Genomic DNA, 20,871 nt, shown 5'->3' on the forward strand with positions numbered 1-20,871 from the left:
CACAACTAAAACCCCCGAGAGGCATTTGTGTCCTGACCGTCACACCTGTAAATCCGCCAACGTGCCGACCGTTGAAGAGGGGACATCCATCAATGTGCTGTGATCCACAGCAAAAACCCTGCTGATTAGGTTTTGTGAGTGGGTGTCACAGAACAGGAAATGCCCTTCGTTTTCTGTCTCTCTGAAAAGAGCCAGAGATCAAATACACATACAAAGAGATGCAACACCAAGCAGATGAACGAAAACATCTTTCCGGCTCTGGGCTTGATCATCCCACGCTTTAGGTCAAGGAAGACAAAGCGACACCCTGAAGAGAAATACGACAAATGAGCCCCATCACCTGTCACTGGAGGTCGATAGCCACCTACACAACTGCGGTGAGCATCCGCGGTTCCCTCGGTCTCCGGGTCAACCCAATTTCTGTCTCTGCCCTCGAAATCCTCTCCTTTTTTTTTTTTTTTTTTTTTTTTTTTTTTTATATTTTAAATGTTTATTTGTTTTGAGAGACAGAGCATGAGCAGGGGAAGGGGAGAGGGAGACGGACACACAGAATCCGAAGCAGGCTCCGGGCTCCGAGCTGTCAGCACAGAGCCTGATGCGGGGCTCGACTCACAAACCGCGAGCCCAATGGAGGGCTCGAACTCATGAACCGCGAGATCATGACCTGAACTGAAGTCGGACGCTTAATGGCTGAACCATCCAGGTGCCCCTACATCCTCTCCTTTTAAAGGGCATCCCCTTTTCACTGCAGACCCCACTGCCCTCGGTGCCAGGTCTCAAAAGGCAAACCTCCATCTCAAGGTGGTTCTCTCCCCTGCAACCCCAGCGCCCAGCACTACCCGTTTCACAGCACGGTTCTCTCACCACATGAGGGTGCCTGAGCCACCAGCCACCCACCAGGTCCCAGGCGCCCACCCCTGGCCCCCAAGACGGTGCCATTGGGACAGGATTCGGGGAGTCTCTTGAAGGTCTCGGAGACAAACCCTTTTACACGAGGGATGTTGTTTTAGGCTTCGTTAAGTTTCCCCATAGCACCTTAGCATGACCCAAATGCAGCCCAGGTCCTCAGAAAAGACTCCTTGGGGTGGTAAGACATTTCCGTGAATTTGGGGGACTGTTCAAACAATGGGATGGAACATAGTTGTGCTATGCCAAATATAACAGTCACTGGGCCTTTAGCTACAAAAGTAGTCATATACAGCTTCTGGTTGTAATCCTTCCGAAGTATAGAGGTTATTACCATTTAGGAAACAGATAATTTTGATGAAAGGTAAGATATGAAGTCTATTTTTTAAAAAGGATTCCATAACTTCAAAAACGCGGCCAATGCCTGTGCACTATTAATATAATAACTAAAGCAATCATTTGCTAAAGGAGGACGGCTTCATTTAAACATTGCAAATTTTACTTCCTTGGGTTCAGACTGAGATTGCTTAGGATAACACAGGTGTGACAAGAGAGGAGGAAGAGAGGACAGAGCCTCGCCTTTCCAAGAACTTGGAGGTAAAAGGAAATGTTTGTCCCCCGAGGGGGCGGCCAGCCTCCTGAACTCTAATAACAGAACTCTAATAACATCAGTGATGGAAACACATCCCAGGAAAATTCGGAGGCAGGGCAGACAAGGTGCCGTGGTTTCAGAAAAGCACATTTTAGGGATGTGTGGCTCTGCAGCGAGGGGAAAAGATGAAGTCTGAGAAGCAAAAGCAGTTCTATCACCAGAAACACATCCTCAACCGGGCAGCAAGGGTATCTCAAGGATGTGAGCTGTGGTCTGGACGAAACACCCTTCAAGACGGTTCTTCCCCTTTGCCTTAATTGTGTGTTCCCTAAGCAAACGTCTGATGACTGTGTTGGCATCTCAGATGTCTCGATAGCAGGAAAGAGTTTTCCATGGGTCCTGGGCAGGAGCGTTACTAGACGGAACTTCTTGCCATTACAAGTCAATAAATTAGCATTCTAATAAGTACTTAAGGTAGAAGCCTGATGTTACGCAGAATGATTGATCTACAACTAAATGTAGGGATTGGACCAGAGTCAAAGTCACCGTCCCTTCCCGTTTCTATCCTGCCTCGATCCCTAATGATTCACTTTGGCCTTAGTGTTAACATTCCTCCTCATTATAATGTCCAAGTATAATTAAATCAATACATCTTGCTAGGAGATTCCTGGCAGCCAAGAGGAAAAGGGAAACCTTGGAGGCTAATTAGTTCTCATTACCTAACGAAAGGATCCTTTAGGAACAAGTATTAGGAGACATTAAACTCCTATCTTCATTTACCATCTAGACTTTAAGGAGAAAAAGACTTGTGAATAACAGTTTTACACGGTTTCATTCAAGGAAACGTGGATTTTTCAAAAGTGTTTTTATAGAATGAAACATTCGTCTTACACTTAACCCCAAGGCTATCCCTATCAGAGCAAGTGATTTAGAATTTAGTTAAGTCTTTCAGGGCGCCTGGATGGCTCTGGCAGGTAACCATCTGACTCTCGATTTCGGCTCAGGTCATGATGTCAAGTTCGTGGGATCAAGCCCGTGTCAGGCTCTGGGCTGACAGTGCGGCGGTGCCTGCTTGGGATTCTCTCTCTCTCTCTCTCTCTCTCTCTCTCTCTCTCTCTGCCCCTCCCCTGCTTGCATGCTCTGTCTCAAAATAAACCAGTAAACTTACTTTAAAAAATACCCTTTCCCTCCGGATGCAGAGCAGTGCCACCCCACAGAAGGTGACAGTGCAAATCATCCGCTTCTCTGCTCTCCCACAACTAGCCACTCACCGCACGCGACTACTGAGCCCCTGAGATGTGGCGGTGCGAGTGAGACAGAACATGTTTTAATTTCACTGAATTTTAATGAACTTAAGTAACAACAGTCACACGGGGCAAATGGCTACCCAGCAATGTCAGGGTGTAAGAACTAATTGGACACTGCGTGCTGCTCACAGTGGTAGCTTCCCGGGGTCTTTCTCCCTTTAAGGCGCCTGCCCCGGGAGGGATGAGCAGCCTTTGCCTCTGATCAAGGCTGAACGGAAACATGCCGATTTTGTTCTTGACCCTCCCGCAGGGAGGAGAAAATCTCCCCCTGGCTGCGAGACGTCAGCATTTGCTGCTGGTGAGGTTCGGCCCGTCTGCCCCCGCCCCATATTAAAACACAAACACCAAACCACTGGACCTCCCCCTCCCCTGTCAGCTATCACCCACTTCTTGGTTCTTTATTTTACTTTTTAATGTTTATTTATTTATTTTAAGAGAGAGAGAGAGAGAGAGAGAGAGAGAGAGAGAGAGAGAATCCCAAGCGTTCTCCATACTGTCAGCACAGAGCCCGTCTCGGGGCTTGAACCCAGGAACCGTGAGATCATGACCTGAGCCTAAATCAAAAGGATCCTGAGCCCCCAGGCGCCCCCTTTGTTTTTTAAAATGAAGCTCCTGGACGTTTCCTGCCTCCCCTCCTCCTCCCCTTCTGCCCTGGGGCCTCTCAGGCTCTCCCTGCACTGAAGGTCTTGTCAAGGTCACCGGTCTATGTGGGATCCACACCCCCAAGTCCTGCTACCAGTTCTCCGGTGCATCTGCCAGTCGTTTGCTTTCGCCTCGAAATGCTTCCGCCTCTCGGTTTGGGGGCCACCTTACCCCCCCGTCTCGCTCCTGCTCTCGGCCCATTTCTCAGGGGTTCACTGGCAGTGCTCCCTAACCTCACCTTCCACTGTCCGCTCGGCAGCTTGGGGACGTCGGAAAGGCTCCTCCCTCCCAGCACGTCCAAAACAGAGCCCCGTTTCTCCCCTGCCCTGTATCTGCCCTGCCCCGCCCATCAGGACGAAGGGACCCAGGGCAGAAAACCAAGGCAAAAGACAACGGTTCACCAGGAATATTCCTTCTCTCTCTCTCCTCGTACCTCCCCCCGATTTACCAGCTAGGTTCGTCAAGTCAAGGGTGTCTTCAAAATCCCCGTTCTCACATGGTCACCCTGCCCAAGCCAAGGCCGTGCCATTTCTCTGTCTTCCATCTCTGCTTTCCCGCCCGCTGTCCTGAGCACCCTTCAGGTAAGACCAAGCCATCTTCCAAATTTCAAACCGAATCACGTCGCTCTTTTGCTTCAAACTTTCTCAGGCTTTCCCAACACGTGGAGACCACAACCGGGGGCCTCCAGGGACGCTCCGATCTCGCTCTTTTCTGAACCTAGGCCCTCCCCTCCCCCGTGCTGCCCTGCCCGCCGTGCTGCTCTGCCTTGAACTCACCGACTCACACCTGCCTCCACACTCACCAGCCGGCCCGGAACGCTCTTCCTCCAGGTCCTCCTGGGAGAGCAGAGGTCGTCACAACTGTTCCAGATCCAGCTGGGCCTTGAGTCCCACACTCTTTCCTCACCCTGCTTCACTCTCTTCACTCCCGGAAACTACAACATTTGCTGACTTACCTTCTGTCCTCCAACTGGATTCCCAGGACCAAGGATCAAACTTGCACCCGGAGGGGGCTACAGAATATTTCCACAAGAATGAATGGACATTGCCCCTGGAGCCACACTCAGAGCTAAATGGAGTTCTCTGCTGGCCCTATGCAAAGCTCTTCTGGTTTTTATAAATATACAAAAGAAGACAGCCAAGAACTTATAAGCGTGCCCTCTTATAAACATGCCTAAACATACAAACGGATCGCTTTTCAGAATGGTCACCACCTTCTCTACATCAGAGCCGGAGAAAGGCACATTTGTTTTGTATTTTAGGAGCTTTGCCTCCGAGGTTCTAATAGTCCCGTTTCATGAAACATTTCCGGTCAATTAAGAACTCTGTTGTCGGGTATTTCGTTTCACCATAAAAGCCATCAGATGAAAGTAACGTAAATGGTGTTTGTGCTGAAAATACCCTTGTTTGATAGTGATTGAGGACGTCACTCTTCGTTGCAATATTAAAGGACTAGTTCGGCAGTGGGATTAATCAAGAAGGTGCCTGACTTAACTTCAAAATATAAGAGAGATAAAAAGCAAAGTTTAGCGGTCAAGGAAATCCTCAAAAATGCAAGAACAGTTGTAAAAGAGGAAAAAGCCACCCAGGTGTTTTGGAAATCTCTTGTAAGCCTGCTCGTCCTGAACATCGAGAAGTCCCATATCTTTCCCAATCATGGACAGCTTTCTCGGGTTCTCCGCCCATGAGACCCCCACTCAGGGTCTCTCCTCGGAGAGAACACCAAGGCGAAGGGCAAGAAGGGTCCCGGGGGGCTCTCTGTACCTGTTGCCTTGCAGGGCTCCGAGCTGCCTTCCGCTGGGTCATCGCCCATCTGCGCCCAGGTGTCCACACTGCTCCTCAGAGTCGGCAAAGTCGGTCCTTTGCTCCCACTCCTCAGTGTGAAGGGAAGACAGCTGGCTGGAAGGGACAACGGGACACGATATTAATGTCGACTGCCCCTGACACGGACCGTTTTCATCAGGAGCGGGGCTCCTCCTGGAAGTCTCCAGTCTCGGACCGTCCGTCTGGGAGATGGGCGTGGTGTGGCCAGGCCTTAAGTGAGTGCCGTCCTGGCTAACAGGGTCTGAGAAACACTTTCCTGGATCCGTACCCCCAGGGGACCGGCCTCACGGTAAAACCAGGAAGGAGCAACTCAGGAGTGCCCCTGGCAGCAGATTCTGGGAAACCGCACCTTCCTGGCAGACCCGGAGCCCGGGCCATCCACGACGCGAGTTGACGCAAGCAATGCTCGTCTCCGTGGCGTCTTCCGAGTTATTTGCCGTAAAGCAAGAGCGCACTTGCTCCCATAGGGAGAAACCACAGCGTGCTGAAGTTGTATAGCAGCGACCAGGAGACAGCATCTTCGGAGATTTTATGGGTTTAATTCAGAAATGTGTGACGGGGAGAGGGGGCGCTTAGCCAGCCCTTTTTCACGAAGGTCATAGAAGCTTGCTCTCATTAAGGAGGACGATGAGGCTGGGGACCACTGAACACTGAGGGCAGAAGAGCCGGGGGAGGAGCACCGGGGCACAGGCAAGGTGTCAGGAGAGGACAGAGGGGAGACAGAGGCGAGGCCTGGAGACGAGATCATCGAAGCAAACACCACCAGAACTTTGGCAAACACTGGAGCTTCTAAATGTTCCATCCCATCATCCCAGGGCCCCCAACAGCAGTGCCGAGAGAGGCGCAGGAAGGACCCTCCCCAACATGTGTATTTGTGGGGCTGTAGCTGGGAGCTCGTGTCTGTGAGCCTCTGTCACTGTCCTTACCTTTCACGCACAACTAGCAGGAGCCAGACGAGGACGCAGAGGTGAACAATCATAGGACAGTCAACGGTAAGTCACTGCTAAGTCCCACGTACAGATGTCAGAATGCTTTACTGGTGGGACGAAGACTTTGGAGACGTAATAAACATTTTGCATTGCGACGTCCCATAAGACCATGAAAACCAGCTTTGCGATGGTATAACTGACACAGAACCGGAACCACAGCACGTGGACAGCTTCTGGCCGGTGTAGACACCTCTGAAACCATTATCAGCACCACATTTAGTCATGACGCTTGCGTGGAAATGAAAACACGAAACGGAGCAAAGACCGCAGTCGGATGTCCTGTGTCTCAGTCTCAGTTTCCGCCCTCCCCACCCAGCATGGGACCACCCGCCTCCCTCGCCTGCCTCACGGAGTCAAGGAGGATCCAAGTGGTCAGACAGGGCTGTTTCCTATTCAGGCCACCCCGTCTGCCCGGAGCTTGTGGGATGGAAACCCAGAAACCAGGAGGCCCGGGCTGCTGGAGGTGGGGGGAGCCCTGGGGGCGCGGGCAGGCCCAGGCTGGCCTCTCCTGAGCCCCCAGCTCCCCCGTCCTGCGTGTCAGATCTCCCGTGCGTCCTTCAGACTGCCGTATGCTCTGACAGTATCTGGGTCTAGACCACCAGGGCCAGACTTTCTTCCTAAAATAAGAATAGATCGTGGTCAAATTCAACCGTGACAAGTGCAGATAAGATAAATTAAAGGTCGGTGGGAGGTGTCACTCACCATGAAATCCCAGGCAGGTGGGGGCGGTGGGGGGGGGGGGGGGGGAGGGATACAGCCCTACCTTCACCCACGCAGCCAGAATGGTGTCCAGGTATCGGGTTTCAGGCGTTTAGGGGCCTGTTGTCAGACTAGGGGAAAGAGGAATCAAATGGCCAAGGGGATCTTTGCAGCCCTGGAGAGAAATCCATGAATTGGCCCGCCAATGAAGTGGGAGTCTGCTGTGAGACTGGAGGCCGCCCAGCATGTAAGGTTGGGGGGCAATTACTGTTCGACATAAAAGTGATGGGTGTATGAACCCATCTCACCACAGGGGCACACAAGGGGTGTGTGTGTGTGTGTGTGTGTGTGTGTGTGTATGGGTGAACACAAGAGGTGTCGCTCTGGGTTCAGGTTGACTCCCCCAGGCAGCAACTTGTTGAGAAGAAGGTCCCGGGAGGGGACCTCCAGAATGCTGCACGGCTGTGAGGGACAGACAGACCCCAGACGGGAGCCCCCGAGCAGGACGGCCGCAGGAGAGCGCTGGGCTCCTGGTGGACGGGGCTGGCAGCCAGGACAGGATGCTGAGCCAGAACTGGAGCCAGGCGGCCCCTCGGTGAGCCCTCGGTGGGGGCTGGGGGCCGCTGACCCTCCCGTGGGGTTCATGTACTGTGCCCTATTCACACCCCAAACTGGTGAGGTTTAGGGACATACAAATTATAAACGTTTTTGAGACAAGCGACCCGATTTTTATCAGGATGAAAATCATGATGTAAACTTTTTTAAATAAGATCAAAAACATTCACCCTGGAGCCATACGCAACATCGGACAACGGGAGCGCCAGGAGCGTCGGAGGAGCATCGCCTAAATTTGAGCCAATGTTGCATCGAGACATTTTCTCCCCCCAAATCAACCATTCAGCGGATTCCAGGAATGTTGTGTTTCGGGGCCACTGAAAAGGGCAAGTTTCCCTGAAGGAGAAGGAGCCTGCAGGAAAGGAAGATTCCGTGAGTACGGAAGGGAGAAGCAGGGGAGCGAGGGGAGGTGGAGACGACGTTCACACACAGGTGCACACGCACGCAGACACTCTCACACACATAGCACACGCCGAGCCTCTTTCAGCATGGGAGAGGTTAGGTGGCCTAGAAGGCCAGCCAGATGCACGAACGCCCAGGACGCAAGACGCAGTATAAACCTGCCTGACAGGATGTGGGGATGAGGAAATCCTCTAAGGCGCTGGGGAGCCTCCAGGCTGCCGGCTGCCGTGCACGGTGTTCGGTGTTCGGGAAGGTTTGGAGCTCAGTCCTCACTTCCCAGGCACCTAAGGGCTTCTCCTGTGGCTTCGCAGTTACTGCTGCAAATTGCTCTCTCCCGGGGCCTTATTCTATTCCACCAGAGCAGGTAGATTTCCCTTTCTTCTGTGCAAAGCGACTGGGATTGACTGTGACATTAAATGCAGGCTCATTTACCGTGGACGTCCTCCCCCTTAGAGCCTGGGCCGCACGGCAGCCGACACACGCCGAGAACAAACAATGAGAACGGAAGTCTCACAGAAAGACCACTGAGTCATTCTCTCATCCAGACTCAGGAAGCCCAGGTGAAGGTCCTGCCTGTCCCCGCCCGGACCGACACCAACCACGAGTCGAGTAGGGGAGCCCCTCTGACCTTTGAGGCCTGGGTTGTAAGTTTGCACAGCTGTGAAATTCACAGGTTACTTGCAACTGATTTGGTGTGTGAAATTCACAGCATGATGCCTTTATACAGCAGGCTCCTTCCTTCTCTTTTACTGTTTGAATCTGCTCTTGTGTGTTGCAGGGCAAGGTGGGGAGGGGGCTTCCGGGTGAGGCCCGGCCCCCTGGACGCCCAGGGACACGGGTGCTGAGGTTGGGGGAAGCACCTGACCTTGTGGGAGGAAGGTGGGAGCAGTGCCAGCGTCTGTTACAGGCAGGTTTCAGAGGATCAGGCCTGAGAACAAGGTAGGAAAAACAAAGAGATGGGCAAAGACCAGAGAATTCTGTCCTGAAGAAAAGAGAGGGGAGGCACTCAAGCTGGTTTTGAACGTCTGAGTGAAGAGCTATCTGTAGACCAAAGTCTTTTTTTTTTTTACGTTTATTTATTTATTTTAAGAGAGAGACCATGAGAGCATGAGTGGGGTGGGCAGAGAAAGAGAGGGAGAGAGAGAATCCCAAGCAGGCTCCACACTGTCAGCACAGAGCCCAACACGGGGCTGGAACTCAGGAACCCTGAGATCATGACCTGAGCTGAAACCAAGAGTCGGACCCTTAACCGACTGAGCCACCCAGGCGCCCCCAATGACTATTTTCAATGACTATTGCTCATTTAAAATTAAAAAAAAAAAACTGTGACAAATGTATATGATACGACATTTACCATTTCAACCATGTTAAAGGGCTCGGCTCTGTGGCATGAAGTACATTCGCACGGTTGTGTGAACATCACCACCGTCCATCTCCGACATGCTGTGTCTTCTCACCCCGAACCCCTGTGCCCATTAACCCCTGACCCCCCATGTTCTCCGCCGGCCTGTGGAAACCACCATTCTGCTTTCTGTTTCTACAAGTCTGACGACTGTAGGAATTTCATATAAATGGAATCACCCAATACCCCACTGTCCTTTTATGACTGGCTTATTTCACTTTACAAAACATCCAAGCTTCATCCATGTTATAGCATGTGTCAAAATCTCCTTCCTTTTTTCTTGTAAGTTTATCTGTTTATTTTGAGAGAGAGAGAGACAGAGAGAGAGAGAGAGAGCATGTGCAAGTGGAGGGGTACAGAGAGAGAGGGAAAGAGAACCCTAGCACGCTCCACACAACGTGGAGCTTGATGTGGGGCTTGAACTCACTGCCTGCGAGATCATGACCTGGGCTGAAGTTGGATGCTTAACCAGCTGAGCCACCCAGGCACCCAAGTTTTGTTTGATTTTTAAAAAATGATAGTATACAGGGGCACCCGGGTGGCTCAGTCGGTTAAGCATCCGACTTCGGCTCAGGTCATGGTCTCATGGTTCGTGAGTTCAAGCCCCGTGTCGGGCTCTGTGCTGACAGCTCGTAGCCCAGAGCCCCCTTCGGATTCTGGGTCTCCCTCTCTGTCTGTTCCTCCCCTGCTTGCGCTCTGTCTCTCTCTGTCTCTCTCAAAAATAAAAATCGAAAAAAAAATTTTTTTAATGGTAGTATATACAGTTTGGGGTGATTTTTTTGACTTACCTATAATTCTCAGAATTCCAGTGTGGTCGCGTTCAGGGTCACCACCAGCTTATACAATCCCCAATGTGTGTATGCAAAGGTGCCCCTTTGGCACAGAGCAGCCCCAGGCCAGCACAGGGCAGAATGGGGTGGATTTCAGCCCACTTACCACTTTACCAAGGGCAGCTTACCAGAGACAACTGGAAATCACACAGTAGCCCTGCTCTAAAAAGTATTTAAACAGTGTAAAGAAACAAAAAGGAATAAAAAATGGGACAAAAAACCACCCCTATCTGAAATTCTCCTAAAATCAAGCCTCATATCATGAATGTCCTGTGAGTTATTTCTCAACTTCTGGTTTGAATGTGAATATAATAATAAATAATACACAATGGCTGAAATCAACACCAATGTATCTAACACTCTGAGAAACGCCCTTAGATAACACGGGAGTTGCCCGACCTGGGGAAACAGTCATCCTCTTGAAGGAAGGCCTGGCGAGGCATTTTGGGTAGTTTTTAGCTCATTGAACCAATGATTTGATGTGATTGCCGAGAGGTAAGGCACCGCCATGGGTGAATGAAATGCAAATCCATTCCCAGGAACCGGAAGACAGTCTGGACCACCATGCGCTCTGGCCGGGCCACTTCCGCAGGACTGTTCTCAGACCCCAGGTCTAAGGAGGTCCCTGACTGTGTTCACGCAGAATCTTGAAAACGGCAAAGAAATCACATGGGCCTTATGTACGGTTGCCCGTAAACAGTCTCAGAATTTAAGAACGTCATACAAAACAGTAATTTATCAGATTGTTTTCAAAGGAAACTGTTTAAAAAATGTTAAGCGGAGACTGGTCGGCCGGATAGAAAGAAGGACTTTCTAATTCCAGTTAGGCCATTCAGGGACCAAATGCACAGCCTCGCCCTAGGAGGATTGGAACGAGGCCCCTGTGGGGTGGGACAGGAGGGCAGGTTGGAGGGTCTCCTCGCTCTGACTGAGACCAGCTCCCTGTGTGAAGTGTTTAGGACTTACTGCCTCTCATCACTTCCCTTGAACCTGTAGCCAGGAAAGTACACTTCAAAAATATTTGATTTGGGTGTTCAGTGCGGAATGATTTCATCCCCCATCCAGTCACTCCTCCTTCACTTGAAAACACTGCATTGCTTTTTATTTGCTTCAAGGTAAATGACACTTGGGGTCTGAATGAAGACCCAGGAGACTTTCCTGAGAAGAATGGTAGGCTTAAACGGCCCAACTGCCGGGAGAGAGAGGGACTTTTGTCACTCTTATTTCCTGTCTGTGTTCTAAGAGCCTCTGACTGGTCCACAATGAATTAAAAAGCAATACGATCCAGATGCTTTTTCTGGTAAACAGCTCCTTTGTAGGAAGAGTAAACAGAACAGGATATTCACTGACCGCCCCTGTGACACTCACTCACGGCTGAGAGCGGCTCTCTGTGCCCCTGCACCCAGGAGGAAGCCTTTCCGGCTGTTCCAGACCCATCGGCACACATGGTCTCGGACAGCTCTGCTCTCTTCTTTTTAACGCACTCATTGATTATATTTTAAATGACGAGGTGAAGACAGCCTATAAAAAAGATGCCAGTATATAAATTAAGGGAATCTAAGTGCCTAAGAAAACTCCCAAAGCTACTAAAAATTTCCTCTGAGAATTCCTTGCCACAGTCTCGCCACATCGAGCCGTATATCGCCGATGCTGAAGTTACACGTTTCAGGACGTTTCAACTATCTTCTAAACCTAGGGACTCCAAAGTCATTTCTTCCATGAGCACAGAACTACAAATTTGCATGTTTAAGCAAATGCATTTGTCCCCAGTTTTTCAAGCGGCCCAGAATGATTTACATGATGATGTCAGCTCATTCCACCCGATGAATCTCATCGTGACACTATATAAATTTCATGGAAATCTAGTCCCAAGGCACATCTGGTGTTGTCACAAAAAGGACATAAGATGGGTTTTCTTTGCTATATTCACCATTATCTGTGGAAAGCAGAAGGTGGTTCCCTTTCACCTAATCCCGCTGCATTCGCTTGTACCTCTGACACTATCATTAATGTTAACTCGCATTCATTCCAGAAAAATGCCAGGCGAGGTAAGATCCTTGTGAAGTCTGGTATATGCAAAGTTCTACCGAGCACCTTGAAACCCAGGAGCGAACAGCATGCTATACCTTTGCAGGTACCGAGGCACGGTCTACTGATCTTACGCATCCTGCCATAAAACTCGTTCCAAAATAAACAGATGTGTATTTTGCACCCAGAAGCTTAATTTGAACTACATCGAAAAAAAAAAATTTTTAACGTGTATTCGCTTTTTTTTGGGAGACAGAGACAGAGAGTGAGCAGGGAAGGGGCAGAGAGAGAGGGAGACACAGAATCCGAAGCAGGCTCCGGGCTCCGAGCCGTCAGCCCAGAGCCCGACGCGGGGCTCGAACTCACGGACCGCGAGATCGTGACCTGGCTGAAGTCGGACGCTTCACCGACGGCGCCACCCGGGCGCCCCTGAGTCCTTTACATTTAAAACATGACCCATCCTACCACAATAGTCCGGATTCGTTTTTCACTCCAAAGCCCACTCACTCACGCCCAGTTGGAGGGACTTGCCCCTTGCTCCGGATGGCAGAGGCAGCAAGCAGTACCCGGGGATCCCGGCTCCTGTCTGGCCGGCTCAGGAGCCCCTGTGGGGCGGCGTGAATTCTGAAACGCGCAAGGATCAAAGGAGAGCACATTTTGCTGCCGTTGCTGACAATCCTATACTTTAAATTCCATCCTTTAAAAACAGCGGTGAGACGAATAACCCTTAGCCTTTTCCAGAGCAGTCAGGTAGGACATGAATTTTAACTATCTCGTTTTGCGCTCTGTCGACAAAACAAAGGCTGTTTCTGATTAGCTGCCTCCAATTGGTTACTTAAACACTTTCAAGCCAATTTTTGAGGGTGTGGGAACGGCCAAGGAATCAAATAAAGGTTTGATTATTTCTTTCTTTTTCCCTTGGAGGTCAGTCTATGAATTTTATTCAAATAATAAAAGCTCTCTGTGAGATGCTGAAGAAAGAAAAAAAAAGAACTTTATTTCGCTGAGAAACGCACGCCATGAATTATGTAAGCCGTTCCAGAAGCAGGACCATTCACGTTCTGCAGCATAGGCCACAGGCTTAAAGTGCAAGCCTGCAGCCCATCAAAAGTAAAAGGAAAGCACCGCTGAGTGTCACTCGGCCACGAGCGTAAGGGACCTGCTTCTGTGCGCAGGCAGGGGCCTCACCCTAGGAAGACAGGAGCCTGGGCGGCTGCCCTATACTCGCCACGCAAATCCGGGCACTTTATTTAAAATCGCAAAGTTGCAACAGGACAGTAAATGTCACCTCGTCTACTGTCCCAGGGGCTCAGATTTTGCATCTATCAAGGGAGGTTATAAAATCGTTCCTATTCTCCCCGGGGCCGTTTTGGAGACAGAGCGTCACAGACGGGGGAGGCAGCGAGGAAACGAGGCGGGATGAGAGACACGCAAAATCGGCGGGCTCTCCTGTTGCCACCACCCCGGGGGACCCGTGGGTGGGCAGCTAGGCTTGGAAAAAGACTGGCTAAGACCCAGGCTTGTGATCTTGCCTTTGCTAACAGGAAATCGGAAGCACTTCTTTGTGATGTCGTTGTGAGAGCCACCAAGTCCTAGGCTTTGCATCTGCCCGGGGAAATCCCAAAGTTGCTTTAATCGCCCCTCATCATTCCTCTAAGATGCGTGCACAAGGGTAATGAGTTTGCTCGAATTTCCCTGTACTACCAACGATCGGGGGGAAGGAGAAATGCAGGCGGGAGTCACAGGGAAGCAGGTGCAGCATTCGGAAGTCAGGAGACTACAGATCATCACGCGGACGACACAGGCGCCCAGGGCTGTCTTTCCCACCAAAGCAGACACAGGCTCCCCGTCCAGGGACGCGGAGGGCCGAGACGTCGGGGGCCGCTCATTAAAGAGGATTTCCTCCTGGTGCGTAATTTTCAGGATCCATGAGGCTCGTACATCAGACGCAAGGACTTGGTTCGTGTCCCTGAAAGTACAGGGCTGTTTCTTGCTTCTTGTTCTTCTTAAACTGGTCGTTGCCTTTTTTTTTTTTTTTATTACTTTATTTTGAGAGAGAGGAGAGAGAGACAGAGAGAGACAGAGAGAGAGACAGAGAGAGAGACAGAGAGAGAGACAGAGAGAGAATCCCAAGCAGGCTCCTCGGAGTCTGTGCAGGGCTTGACATGGGGCTCGAACTCAAGAACCGAGAGATCGTGACCTGAGCCGAAATCAAGAGTCGGACGCTCAACCGACCGAGCCCCCCAGGTGCCCCTTGTACCTACTAGAAAAATCAACTATCCTCGCTTATCCGTTCCGGGTACCACGTAACTGGAGCCGTGCCCTGCACCTGCTGCCTTCTGTCCACCTTGCTTCCCCAAAACACACAGTGTTTCTGCGACGCTTGAGCCCAGGGTGGGTCCTACTTGTCTCCTTTGTCTGCAAACATCCGACGTGGCAGTTTTTAAGGAATCTGGCAGCTGAAGGAGTGAGCTCCAGGGCTTTGAAGGCTCCTGCCCGCGCTGTGCGTGCTGTGTGAGTGGAGTTAAAGCAGCGCGATCCACCTTCTTCAGAGGCCGGCCCTCATTGCTGGGAAAATGTGGTCTTAGGAATAAATAACAGCTGTTTCTACCTGACGGAGTACAGATGAGCACGGAGTAGACTGCATCACTACGCATATGCGGGACAGGCAGGAAGAGGAAAAACCAAGGAGGCATACGGTTTACGGGATAGATGTCTGGGGTGCAAAGAACAGAGACCGGTTCTGTCACGAGACCGGTCGCGTTCTGCGACCTCCCAGCTCGTGGAGGAAAAGAGGGCGGGAGAATCCAGGGACTCAAGCGGGTCTCTGTTATCTGAAGCAATCACACAAATAAGTTAGGAAATATCTTACAGAATTGTAAAACCCTATCATGTGAGCAAAAATGAAATTGCTCCCCCCCTGGGGTAAAAGAATTATCCTCAACAGTTAGATGGGGACCCTCAACATTTTATATTAGTATAACTATAGCCGGGCTTATAAGTAAGCAAAATAAATGACGAGCCAGATGGTATCATCCAAGCAATGCCGGCAAAAACTCGGGGTGTGAGGGGAAAGCGGGGGGGGGGGGCGGAGGTCTGCCACCAGTCAGCGGTGCCAAGTTCGAATGGGGTCTGGGCCAGCTGCCTCTGCTGGTTCCCGTGTGAGAGCGGGGCGGTGGGAGACTGTGGTCAGACCCCACCTCGCCCTGAGAATCAGCTTCCTTGGGCAGACCCGCCCTTCCCCCCCATCCCGGGGTGCAGAGTGACAGCGGACGACCCTTGCCGAGTTCAGAGCTCAGCACATAGAGCGGCGTTTTCCAAGAGTCACCTACCTGAGGCGGGCACGCTGACGTTTCCCTTTGGGAAAACATTCTCCACTTGTGACCAGACTGGAGATTTCAGAGAAGGCCAAACGTGTCCCAAACCAACGGAACAAAAAATAACCCCAAGGGCGCATGGGCCAGTCTAGGGAGAACAGAATAGACGAGCAGCGCCGTGTTGATGGATGGTCCAAATGGAAAGGGTCCCCCCGGAGGCACCGGACACGTTCCCGGCGGTGATGCCCTCACACCAGAGACCCCGGGGAGCAGCTGAGGCCCGACTTCACACAGGAGCACGGGCCACACGAGCTCAGTGACTAACAGAGAGGGGGGGTTCTTGGGGATTGATGCTTCTTTCCTTCTCGGACGCACATACTGAAGTTGAGGCCAAATTTTACCAAACGTTGTCTCACGACTCTTACTTGGGAGCTTTCATCAGAAGTCAGCATGCAAGGCTTGTCAGAGAAACCAAAACACCACCCGGTGAATCGTGTGCAACCCGAGCTTGCTGAAGGCAACAGGCCTCTGCAGGAGCCCAGCGATTTTTGTAAAGACAATTCTTCTTTTTTCTTAATGTTTATTAATTTTTGAGAGAGAGAGAGAGAGAGACAGAGAGAGACAGAGAGAGTGAGAGTGTGGGAGGGGCAGAGAGAGAGGGAGACACAGAATCCAAAGCAGGCCCCAGGCCCCGAGCTGCCAGCACAGAGCCCGACGTGTGGCTCGAACTCACGAACCGCGAGATCATGACTTGAGCTGAAGCTGGACGCTTAACCGACTGAGCCACCCAGGCATCCCCTGAAGACGATTCTAGCTGTCTCTTTTCTCTTCCAACCTGTCTCTAAAAGATTTTAGGGTCTGGGAAGGAACCTGTATAAGAAGCCGACCCCACATTGACGGAGGGCCATGGGAGTGTCCCAGGAATGGGCCAGCTTACGGTTTCTCTTCCGAAGGCAGAGGTCACCATGCTGCACCCAAAAATCCAAAATGTCCATGGAAATTTGGGGGGGAATCGATAGGAGGAAGATGGGTTAGAAGATCAAAAATTATAAAAGACATGAATAAATCATTTGCTTTCTTGGTCAATCACTTGATTGCAAGAAAAACTCTTGGCATGTCAGTTTATTTAATGAAACTTAACTTGAATAATCCATGCTTCCAAAGAAAATTGAGGACTTTGGGGGGGACCAGCTGCTTTTCATCTTATGCTGCTGAAAAGACCAAAATTCAAAGCTGCTTTGTGAGTTTGCAGAAAGGAAGAAGAGAAATGGCTTTAAGTTTGGTTTGTTTTGCTTGTTTGTTTTGGGTTTTTTTAATTTTTTTTTTTTTTTTTTGGTTTTTGAGAGAGAGAGAGAGAGAGAGAGAGAGAGAGAGAGAGACAGAGCATGAGTGGGGGAGGGGCAGAGAGAGAAAGACACACACACACACACACACAGACACACACACACACACACACACACACACAACCTGAAACAGGCTCCAGGCTCCGAGCTACCAGCACAGACCCCACTGCAGGGCTGGAACTCAGGAACAAAGAGATCATGACCTGAGCCGAAGTCAGACGCTCAACCAACTGAGCCACCCAGGTGCCCTTGTTTTGTTTTGTTTTTTTCTCAGACAACCAGGTCTCGGTCTTTAGCAGTAAACTAGGCAAAAATCCACCAGTGCAAGGAACACTCGCCCACCTCAGCTCACACACGCCTTCCAGGAGGGACAACAGTGGTGATGGGGGTGCATGGCAGGAGTTGTGTGCACCTGCGGTCTCTCCCGATGCCCACCACCCGGAGGAAGTCTGTCCCCTGGCCAAGAGTCTGGGGCTCCTTCCCAGTGCTCCCCATCAAGACAACTGGTGCTCTCTCTCTCTCTCTCTCTTTCATTTTATTTGGCTACTCCTCATGCTCCCCCAGAACAGCTCCTGGTACACATCTCCCCGTGGGAGAGGAGGACACAAGTGTAAGACTGCCTTCACCCCTCCCCTCAGAAGTGACATGTGGGTACCCTGACACTGGCTTTTCTGCTTCCACTTGGAACTTGCCAGAAACAATACACATTTTGGGAAATGCGACGGTTTGAAGACAAAGGATCCGTCTGGGATTGCAACAAGCCACTTTCCACCAGGCAAAACCCACCCCTTGAGACTGTGAGTGACAGGGCAGTGGCTGGGGGCAGCGGGAGCAAAAGGCACCTGTCAGCCACCCAGAGTGGAGTCGGATGCAGGGATGTGTGAAACGGCCCAAAGAAGACAGCAGGGAAGGTGGCCTTGGCTTCAGAGAGGCCGCGGACCACATCCAAAGCCGCTGACGTCCTCACGGGAAATTTAAACCACTTCTGGGGCCAAAGAGAACACATCCCTTGGGTGGAGTTAAACCCCGAGTCCTTCATTTGTTCAGACTCTGCTTTCTCTATTAGCTAATTCATATTATGTAAGAGTTATAGACATTTAATATAAAAGAAAGTACAGCTATTTGGAATGAAGCTAATTAAGGAGAGGTTAGGGGGAAAATGGATATTTTTAAAGCAGTGAAAATTCAATTTCAGTGAAATTAAACATCAACCTTCTCTGCATGGAAAATCCCCAAAATACAGCAGTGGTATTTTTTCATCCTGATTTTGTTCTCCTGACTTACAGACGTGAGGGGATGAAAGGAAACATCAGAATATCTGGATGAATTATTTGAAGTAAGCTTCTCTGATATGGAGAACTGGAAATGTGTTTTTAAACAAGGATCGTGTTGGGAGACATTTAAAGATAAATCAAGATAATAAAATAACAACCATTCACCACCTGTTCCTACCCCGGGGTTGGGGGGGGGGGGGTGGGTAGTAATAAATATTCACCTGACTTGGGAACTCAGATTGGTAACCAGGGGGTCCAACCACGTGGATCCAAAGTCCCTACGGATCACTGTACTGATGTGGTCAGAGTCTTAATACGCCTGTGACTTAGATGTTTTAAAGCCACATGCTCAGCAAGGCCTAGAGTAGTGATGGCCAGTAGCGATTTCTTTAAAAAGGGGGGCCTTGGGGCACCTGGGCAGCTCAGCCGGTTAAGTCTCCAACTCTTGACCTCGGCTCAGGTCACGATTCCGTGGTTCATGAGATCGAGCCCCCTGTCAGGCTCTGCGCTGACAATGGGGAGCCTGCTTGGGATTCTCTCTCTCCCTCTCTCTCTCTCCCCCCTCCCCCGCTCGCATGTCAGCTCACTCTCTCTCAAAATAAATAAATAAGCATTTAACATACATAAATAAATAAATAAATAAATAAATAAATAAATAAGTAAGTAAATAAATAGGGGCGCCTTTTCAAACAATTGTAAAGGGTAAGTATTGACAGTCCTCGTAAGTCCTCCTACCAGTTCTCAAATAACCACACCTGCTGTGGACTATTCAACAACAGCAATACCGACATTTCCCAGGTTACTTGAAAGGGCAAAGGAGACTAGCTTCAGAATGCTGGGTAAAATCACCAGCCAGAAGACAGGGACCCATTTCGGTTGTGATAAGTTGTCTTTGGAAGGCAACGAATAGACAGATGTATGTGTGTGTGTACATATATATATACACACATAAATGAATAAGTGAAAGTCACATATGGATGCATATGTTTTCAATGTGCTACCTACATGTATTTCTTGAAGCGAATTCCTACAAGATGCATTCCAATGAAAAGATGAGCAAAACATCAAGCCAACCCAGAAATCAAGACTGGGGTAAAACAAACGGGCAGGAAATCCCGAAAGGAGTAAACAGTCACGTGGGTGTAGGAACAGAGCCGCGCAGGGAAGAGGGGAAGGCCGTGTGGGCTTCGGGGGGCCGAGGGTCGGGACAGAAGCATCAAGGATTCAGGTCCCCAGGCGACAGTGTGCCTGGTGTGTTGTAAGAATCACAAAGACAAGTGTGGCTGGGGACCAACTGGCAGAGAGAAGAAGGACTCCAGGGTTTTGCCTTAGTAACTGCGGGCGGGGGAGGGGGCATGAACAAGCTGCCATCAATATGTATTTTTATAAAAAGGAAACCTAGAGACGCCTGGGTGGCTCAGTCGGTTGAGCATCCAACTTCGGCTCAGGTCATGATCTCAGGGTTCATGGGTTCGAGTCCTGAGTCGGGCTCTGTGTTGACAGGTCGAAGCCTGGAGCTGCTTCGGATTCTATGTCTCCCTCTCTTTCTCTGCCCCTCCTCACTCACACTTTGTCTCTCTCTCTCTCTCTTAAAAATAAATAAAAATTAAAAAAAATTTAAAAAAAAAGGAAACCTAACAGTTACTTTAAAACAGTAACAGCTAACCAATAAACACGTGGTATTAAAACCTGAGTGTGTCTTAGGGGCAATTAAGCGTTATTGTCCCAGGAAATATTGCAGAACAGTGACGTGCCCACCTCCTAGCCCAACACTTCCAGCCTGAACCCTGGCTCTCCCTGCTTTTAGTGATTTTTATTTATTTATTTTTTAAATATTTATTTTATTTTGGGGAGAGCTCAAGCCGGGGAGGGGGAGGGGTGGAGAGAGGAGGCCAGGGGATCTGAAGCGGGCTCTGTGCTGACGGGCTGGCAGCCCCAGGGCTCGAACTCACCAACCGTGAGATCAGAACCTGCGCGGGAGTCAGAGGGGTTCAACCGACCGAGCCACCCAGGCGCCCCTCTGCCCCCTTTTAATAGTGTAGTCATGGGCGACTTATCTAATCTTCCCATGCCTCAGTTTCCTGATCTGCCACATGGAGGAACTGGACGGCATCGCTGTGAAGATTGTGAGTTCGGGCGTTGACACTCAGCCCCATGTCTAGCACACAGTAAGTGCTCAAGGAGACTTGCTTGCCATCTTCGCAGTAAAGCAGATATACAGCAGGCTCAGTATTTTACATGAAAGTCTTACCCAGAATCAAGAGTCAGGGTAAGAAGCGGCCAGTGACGATATCTCTGTGTTTTTGGCAAAACAGCTATTCAAGATAAGACCATGGCTTTCAGATCTCTTTCTGGGAAGTTCACAAAATTAACTTTCCTGGTTTTGGTTTGGGCGTGGACCATTCGAGTTCTCTTACCAGAAAGTGACAGGTGCACCCAGCCCTGGTGCGGGACGGACCCCAGAGGAAACGCCCTTTCGCTGTGGGTGAATGAACTCATCCCGTCCTCTCGCTGGCCGTGGCTGTCAGGGAGCGTGACGAGGAGATTGTTCACGCAGCCGGAGGACCTGGACTTGGCTTTCTCACAAGAACCACCTTATCTCGTCTGTTATTCCATGCCTTTCCCCCCTGCTTTACCATATAGCTTTTCCCTGGTGGAAGCCAACTCAAAATGACACCCTGGCAGGCTTTCCTATCTTGACA

At 50.3% G+C, this 20,871-nt stretch overlaps 1 protein-coding gene across 2 annotated transcripts in view; it reads right to left on the reverse strand.

The window, feature by feature from the left end:
- PDE10A (phosphodiesterase 10A) overlaps positions 1-20,871 on the reverse strand; it is a 613,983-nt gene that overhangs the window by 350,314 nt on the left and 242,798 nt on the right. For both annotated transcript variants that reach the window (XM_058735867.1, XM_058735864.1), the window contains exon 2: positions 5,211-5,345. In XM_058735867.1, the coding sequence (XP_058591850.1) occupies positions 5,211-5,259 (49 nt within the window). In that variant the 5' untranslated portion in view covers positions 5,260-5,345. The remainder of the gene's footprint in view (positions 1-5,210; positions 5,346-20,871) is intronic.

The sequence above is a fragment of the Neofelis nebulosa genome, chromosome 6 (assembly GCF_028018385.1).
Source record: "Neofelis nebulosa isolate mNeoNeb1 chromosome 6, mNeoNeb1.pri, whole genome shotgun sequence".
NCBI classification, from domain to species: domain Eukaryota; kingdom Metazoa; phylum Chordata; class Mammalia; order Carnivora; family Felidae; genus Neofelis; species Neofelis nebulosa.